Source organism: Podarcis melisellensis, assembly GCF_964234715.1.
Source record: "Podarcis melisellensis genome assembly, chromosome: Z".
Classification (NCBI taxonomy): domain Eukaryota; kingdom Metazoa; phylum Chordata; class Lepidosauria; order Squamata; family Lacertidae; genus Podarcis; species Podarcis melisellensis.
Window position 1 is genome coordinate 41909277 of NC_138547.1, and position 7797 is coordinate 41917073.

The 7797-nt window shown below is 48.4% G+C and overlaps 1 protein-coding gene across 10 annotated transcripts in view; it reads left to right on the forward strand.

The window, feature by feature from the left end:
* The window catches only part of LOC309362155 (uncharacterized protein), a 103318-nt gene extending 95733 nt beyond the window's left edge, over positions 1–7585 (forward strand). The window contains exons 1-11 of one of the 10 annotated variants that reach the window (XM_081897711.1): positions 784–1207; positions 4771–4850; positions 5143–5259; positions 5408–5487; positions 5609–5711; positions 5811–5894; positions 6135–6239; positions 6535–6586; positions 6688–6777; positions 6857–6939; positions 7458–7585. In XM_081897711.1, the coding sequence (XP_081753837.1) occupies positions 5610–5711; positions 5811–5894; positions 6135–6239; positions 6535–6586; positions 6688–6713 (369 nt within the window). In that variant the 5' untranslated portion in view covers positions 784–1207; positions 4771–4850; positions 5143–5259; positions 5408–5487; position 5609 and the 3' untranslated portion in view covers positions 6714–6777; positions 6857–6939; positions 7458–7585. The other 9 variants (XM_081897710.1, XM_081897707.1, XM_081897709.1 and 6 more) reach the window with 9 other exon arrangements.
* The last annotated feature ends 212 nt before the right edge of the window (positions 7586–7797 follow it).

Genomic DNA, 7797 nt, shown 5'->3' on the forward strand with positions numbered 1-7797 from the left:
CAAAACTGGTACAGTGAAACCTCGGGTTGTGGACGTAATCCGTGATGAAGGCATGTCCGCAACCCACAGCGTTCACATCCTGAAGCGTTGCGTATACGCAGGCGCCGGCGCAATTTGGCGCTTCTGCGCATGCGCGAGCGGCAAAACCCGGAAGTACTTCTGGGTTTCCCGCAGTCTGCAACCCGAAAACACGTAACCCGAAGTGGCCGTAACATTAGGTATGACTGTACAAAAATATTCTTTCAATGGTATATAACTTTGAAAGATATACAGAAGATGAATAATGAAATGAATGGACATTGCTGGAAATGTCATAGACCTCAATGAACCTTCTTCCATTTATGGTGAATCTGTGAAAAGACCAAAAAGTTTTGGAGGAAAGTTCATTTTGAAATGAAAAAATGTAAAAAAAAAACCCCAAAATTTGCATTGGACCCCAAAACTATGCCGTTGGGAATGACTCCTTCAGCTACTGTATTGAGAAATCGTCAGTGGAACTATTTAGTTATATAACCACAGCAGTCAGAGTGGTGTTGGCTAACGTATGGAAATCTGACATATGTCCTGGAATAGATGAATGGAAAGAGAAAGTATCAGAATATGCAGTAATGGCAAAACGTGCGATAGACTCATGGCAGAACATAAAAAAACTTGGAATCTTTATAATTTATATACAACTTAACAGAACTGTAACAAAATGAACATCTGTATGGATTTGTATAACAGACCTTAGGTTACAAAAATATTTCCTGTTTAAAAATAGAAGCTTTGTGTGTATATAATAAAGAAAGAAATATATAGTAGAAGAAATCTTGTCTGTCTGATCTAGAAATGAAATCATATTTTAAAATATTTTTTGCTTTAGATTTTTATAATCATATATGGTATTTCTCCAGTAGAAAACTACCTAGAATTGGAAATAATATTTAGTACACTAACCTTTGTTTAACTCTTGATAAATGTCAGCTTGCTGAGTTATTTTGTACCATTGTGATTCAATGTTATATTTGCCAGCAGGCAGACCCAACAATACAGAGTTTTGCTGCTTAGCAAGAGATTTGGGGAAGTTGCTACCGTTCTTCACTGTGATAAGATTACACACTGAGTACTCATCTCCTGTTTACTGTGCAAGCAAGTCAGCCAGGCCATAGCATGAGTACCTGCCAGCAATCTCATCCTAGGTCACCTCCTATGCAGTATCAGGCAGGTGAAGTCACTAACATCCATGAAAAACTATACCTAAGGTGAATTCTGGGACTCCAGAATCCACAGATACTTCACAGTCCCTAGCTCAGGTGTGGGGAACCTCTGGCCTTCCAGATGTTGCTGAACTCCTGCTTGCTGGAGCTGACGGGAGTTGCAGTCTAGCAAGAGGTTCCCCACACCTCACCAGAGGAAAAGGATTCTGCATATGCTCAGGAGCACATTTGCCCTGTGGTCTTTTAAATGCTACATCCCCCTTGGAGGTCAATGATTTCTGTGCATACTCCAGGACACTCAGCCAAGGTGCCAGGATTTTGATCAGCCCAAAGGTAGCTGCTGCACTCTTTAGACACAACTTCTGCTGAAATTGCTGATAAAATTGCACTGGCTTCCTCGCCCTTTGAGACTATCTGAGGTGGGGACAGGAACAGGCCTGCCTCTACGAGCACTTGTTAATTGATTTTAGCACTCCTTTGGAAAGAAGCAGGTATGTGCTCTTTGCAGTCAACCGGGCATATTTCCAAATGTGAAACAGACTGTGAAGCCAAAAAAAATTCCTTCCAGTAGCACCTTAAAGACCAACTAAGTCAGTTCTTGGTATGAGCTTTCGTGTGCATGCACACTTCTTCAGATACCAGAAATGGAAGTCCAGGTATCTGAAGAAGTGTGCATGCACACGAAAGCTCATACCAAGAACTGACTTAGTTGGTCTTTAAGGTGCTACTGGAAGGAAAATTTTTTGTTTTGACTATGGCAGACCAACACGGCTACCTATCTGTAACTGAGACTGTGAATCATTCATGTGCCCATGGCTCTGGAATTCATGTGCTCCCATGCCAGAGAGGTTTTATGAGCGAATTTGATGGTTCCTTTCCCCACTTAGGCCGGACAGGTCCCCAACGCGCCTGCCTTTAATGTTATGGCCCACCATTAAACTTGCATGCACCACGAAATGTGCCCCCCACATGGAAAGAGCAGGCTGCATTTACCCTTTTCTCTCCCGATTTGAGTTCCACCTGAAAATTATGTGGTAGAAGTTACAAATGCTTGCAAATACATGCCCTGCTTAATTCACAGAGTGCAGAAGGATAGTGATATTATTAAGCCCCCCGCAGCAAACGTAGAAAAAGAGAGCCACCAAGCACCTTAGAAACAAATGGATTTATTGTGGCCGAGCCAGTCGTTGGGCTAGAGAGTTTGGGATTAGAGCATTCTGCATGCGGAACAGCAGGTGCCTCTGGGTTCTGACAGAGGAGCATCACCACTCAGGAGGGGCCAGGTGCGGCCAGGACCTGGTGGGGGGTTGCCATGGTGACAAGGACCCGCCCTCCTTTGTGACATCGCTTGCTTCTCCTTTAAAAGCCACTGGCTTGCAGGCGGCCATTGTGGGTTAGTGAAAAGAGGTTAGAGGAGAGAGGTGGTGGTGGCAGTTGGTGGAGGCAGTTGGTGGAGAGTAAGAGGAGGATTAGTGATTTGTTCTTTTTTCGTTTTCTTATTTTGATTTTGATTTCATTTATTACTTTTATTTGATTGATTTGATTTATTTTGATTTGATTTGATTTTAACACTTTTATTTATTTTATTTTATTTTTTGTTCTTTGTTTTAATATTTTTGTTTTTTGTGCACACCTGTGCATATTCTGTATATATTTTTATTTTTTAGATAGAGGAATAGTTAGGGTTAAGTGTAGGGTTAGGGTGGGGGTTAGGTATAGACTTAGGGCAGGGGTTGGGGTTGGGGTCAGATTTAGGCTTGGGTGGGCATTTTAGATAGTTACTTTAGATAGGAGGGTGGGATCTTTTCATTGTCAACATGGGTAGACTGTAAGTAGCATCCCTTTCTCTTCATCTCTGGGGAGGGGGTGTCACAAACTGGGAGGTTTTTCTGGCAGACACCTGAGTATCAGGTTTGTCCCTGTCCCCCCCCTTGACCTCCACCTTACAACCATTAAGTAAAACAAAGAAAAATATATACATGGTCCTGTTTCCCAGCCAGGATGAGTACCCCCTATTGTCCTGGCCAAGTCCCCAATCCACGTAGGTTGGATCCACTCTTGTCCTTGAGATGGCTACCTGTCTGGCACTCAGAGACCAGGAGGGCAGTGATGATCACCCTGGCAGAAGGGTTGCTGTGTACGTGGTCTCATGCTTCAGGGATGATGGCTGCCCCTAGCCATGTCCCAAGTGCCTTCTCTGGTAGCCATCTTCCTTCTGAGCAGAACAGCATTGGAACAGTGTTCCTGAGTTTAAGTGTCTTCAAAGCCCATGACACCTTTGGTAAAGGCTGTTCTCCTATTGGAGCACTCACAGGCCAGTGTTTCTCAGCCATTGGACATGACCAGTCCAATGAAGTTGGTGTTGAAGAATCATTGCTTCCACACTGGCGATCTTTGCTTCTTCCACGACACTGGTATTAGTTCGCCTGCCTTCCCAAGTGGTGTGTCACATTTTTCGGAGACACCATTAATGGAATCTTTCAAGGAGTTGAAGATGGCGTTTATAAGTGATCCATGTTTCACAAGCATACAGCTGGGTTGGTAGTGCAAGAGCCTAGACTGAAACTTAAAAGACTAGTTTCAATGGACCAAGAATGGTTTTCATGGCCGGTTCTGACTTTCCCCTTTTCCCAGTGGGAATTCCTACTTGTAGAGCAGAGGCCATGGCTGGTTGGCAGCTGCAGTGCCTGTGTGCTTTGTTCTGTTGTTGTTGTTGTTGTTTAGTCGTTTAGTCGTGTCCGACTCTTCGTGACCCCATGGACCAGAGCACACCAGGCACTCCTGTCTTCCACTGCCTCCCGCAGTTTGGTCAAACTCATGTTGGTAGTTTCAAGAACACTGTCCCACCATCTCGTCCTCTGTCGTCCCCTTCTCCTTGTGCCCTCAGTGCTTTGTTCTAGAGGGTGCTGTTTCGTGGCGCTCACTGGTTGCTATTGGACAGTTCTTTGGATAGTCTGAGCGGATTGGTTGAGCGCCTTGTGAGCAAAAGGCTCGGCCTTCATTAGGGCAAATGTTCTACCCTTATTTATGGGAGCCTTTGGAATAGAAAAAGGAAAGGACTGTGTCAGGATGTGTTTTGTGCGGACATTTGTAGAAGTGAAGGTGTTGATTTGGGGGGTATGGTGCCTGCTGGAGGGGGAAACCCCCCGCCACCCTTTCCAAAAAATCTGGTAACAATGTTAAGAATGACCAAAATTCATTTGCTTCATGAAATTTATATACTGCTTGACTGCATGAATAAGTGGGCCACGCTCTCTGGGTCCTGGCATGGCCATAGCTCTTGAACCCAGAGCACTTGGGACCTCCTTTCTCTCTCTGCCAGCCCTTCATGCTCTGGGCTGCCTCTTTCAGGCTCTGATGATGCCCCCTCAGGTCACTGAACTGCAGGGAGATGGAAGGAATTGGTCATGATGGGCCAGCAAGGATCGATTAGGCTCCCCATATGTATTTCTGTTCTGCCAATTCGGCAGTGGTTCACTGTTTTCTCCAGACTCCCCTCCTCACACCCAAACACCCCCCAAGAATTGGGGATGCCGGCGTCTTAGTCGCTCTCTCTGCTCATCTCTTCTAGGATCAGGTGCTTAAGGCGCCTGTTCAGGTGCTGCCACAGGGTGGCCCCCCAGCCAGACCCAGAGCAGCCCGTGGCGCCAGGTGAGCAAGTGGCCCTCCTTTTTTGGACAGAGGAGGGCAGGGATGGGCATGGGGGGCAACTAGTCCAAGGATGCAAAAGAGGACTCACCTGTTCCCATGTCCTTCTGTTTGCGATTCTGCTGCGGTTCTGCATCCCAGCCCCAGGGGTGAGTATTGGAGGAAACAAGAGCAGGGACTGGATCCCTCAGACCTGCCCCCCACTGCCTGGGCTCTTTGCCCCCCACTCTGCACTCTCAGATGCAGAGAAGCCCTCCCCTCACGAGGAACTGACAGCCTGACCTTTGCATTTCAGCTGCTGGAAGATGAACAGGTCTACCTCCTGGGGGTCATCCAGAGCTGCCAGGCAGCTGAGCTCAGGGGACTCTGATCCCTGAAGTGCTCCAAGCAGGAGACGGCCCAAGCCATTCTGGTGAGTGATGGGTGGTGTGGGGGGAAGAGGTTGTGCATCTGCGGAGAGGAAGACCCTGCCGGCTTAGGGCATGGGGTTGCCATTCCCCTGCAAAGCCAAGCCTGGTGTTTGGGATCGGAGCTGATTTTCCTCCTCTGTTCTCTTCCAGAACATCTTGGGGCCCTTGGAGCACTTCAGGGATCACCCCCTGACCCTGGCCCTTGCCTTGGAGCCCGTCCTCCAGCTAAGGTGAGTGGGGTCTTTGGCGTGGATGGGGTTGTGGGTGGGGGGCAGAACTCCAGGGGGAAAGAGCAGGCGGGAGGGAGACGGGGCAAGGGAGATTCTAACCCTCTCCCTTTCATTTCTGCAGCATGATGAGGCCCAAATTCAGCTGCGATATGATCAGTGCCATCCTGCACAGGACTTTGGAGGCCGTGCTGAAAGGGGCCGCCGAGGAGGAGGAGAAGAGAGAAGTATGTCTTTTGTTTTGACTTCCCTTCCCAGCTCTTCTTCTTCATCACACCCTTGCAGAATCCAACCCAGCATTCAAACTTTCTTCTCTCTTCCCGCAGGAACTGAAGAGGCACTTCCGGCTCCTGTTGGGCAGTCTCCTTATGGAAGCCCCCAACCCTGGCACCCTCCTACACCTTCTGAGTGTAAGTGTCCCGATGGCATCAGGGGTGGTTTTAGGGTTGTCGTCCCCCCCCCCACTGTCCCATACCCATTGGACTGTCCCATTTCTGGGGCACAGAGCCTGTTTGGCCCCCAATTTGGTCCAAGACCAAAGCTGGCAAACCCTCATGGTCCAGAAGTGCCAGGGACTCTGTGGTGGGGGCAGTGGGGGCCGCTTTGGCCCAGACTGGCCCCTGACTCTGAGACACTCTTTCCTCCTTCAGGACCTCCGAGGATACGCCCTGGGGGAAAGTGGGGAGGCTCAAGAACTAGCGGCCAGCAGCATTTCCTTGCTGCTGGCCATTGCCCAGAAATACCCCAACCTCCGAGTAAGTACCTTGCCTTCTGCTATTCATTTCTTTGGTAACTTCCATCCCTCCAAGATCACATCCCCAAGTGATCTTTAGCTCAGATGATGTGGGGTGTGTCCCTGGGGGCCAGGATGAGGCCAGAGGCTTTTCCTGCCTCTTTTCCTGCTGCTGCCCTTCCACCTCTGCCCAGGAGGCTGCAGGGCCCAAGGAGGTCCTCTGGAACAAAGGATTGGGCCCAAGACAGAGGGATACCCGTCCTTCCTGACTTGGCACTGCTTCTCCCATCTGACCCCGATTTTTCTTTCCTCTGCAGATGACAGTAGTTCGGACGGACCTGGCTTGCTTCCGCCTGAAGCTGAAAGAAGGTAAGCCCCACACCTGGAGACAGCGCCTTTTGACTAAAGGCCTGTGGGAAAATCTCATTTTCATTTTCATTTTCTTCTCATTCTCATTCTCTTCCATCCAGATGACATCATCATTGAAGATTTATAGGTAGTGCAGACCTCAGGCTCCACTGGGCATCAGAAAGAGGCCAACATCCAAATGCACTCAGCAGGTAAGACTTCCTCAAAAGCCCATCTGTAGTGAGAGAAGCAGGCACTCCTGGCATCCTGCTTACCTTTTTTCTCTTGCAGGTGACAGAATGATGCCGGCAAGACCTCCTTCTCCATCTTTTCATGGCGGCAGAAGGGAAGCAGTGGCTGTGGGACCAGATCAGGTAGGGGGAAGCTGCCTTGTGGGGACAGAAGCCAAGGGGTGAAACCAAGGGGTGGGCACAGAGGAATGGTGGGAGGAAGCAGCTCGAGAAACAGGAACAGAAGACGTCTCAGAGCCCAGGGAGTGGAGGAGCAGTCAGAGGAAGAAGAGGCCCGGGAACCAGGGGAGGGGAGCCAATGGGTCTCAAACCTTCGGTGAGTGAGGGACTTTCCCCTGTGTCAGAAGACAGGCTCCGGCAGAAGGAGCCCTACACAGATGCAGAGTGGAGTCCCTAAGATGGTTGGGTGGCATTTTTTAGGCCTCCTTCTGGCAACTCCTGCAGCCAAGCTGGTGCCTTATGCCTTGCTCTTCTTTCCTTTGGACCACCTCAGGGAGGCTGGGGGGCGGGGGCGGATCTGGGCACAGGGTTGACACCTTTGTTTTGCAAAAGACAGGGCAGGGGACAGAGAGAGATCAGAAAGTTGTTAACTATTTTGCCTCAAAAGATCTCATAGAATCTTGGGTTTTTCAGTTCCTTAGGATATATGATCTACCCCCTGTGTAACCCCACGTGTCAAGAAGAAAAAGAACTGAGAGAGAATGGAATAAAAATAAATATTTTTTAATGGATTTTGAATAAATACACAATAAATTATTACTGTTTTGAATTTCATTGTGTTATTGTCTTCCATTGATCTGGATACTTTTATTGTTGCATTAGCATTTTTTGCTGCTGCATCACTCTCAGGTTGACTCATGTTAAGCTTGTGGTCCACTAAGATCCCTAGATCCTTTTCCCTACCAGCAAACCAGGTGTCCCTCAACTTATATTGGAGCAGCTGGTTCTGCCTTCCAAAGTGCAGAACCTTAGATTGGCTAG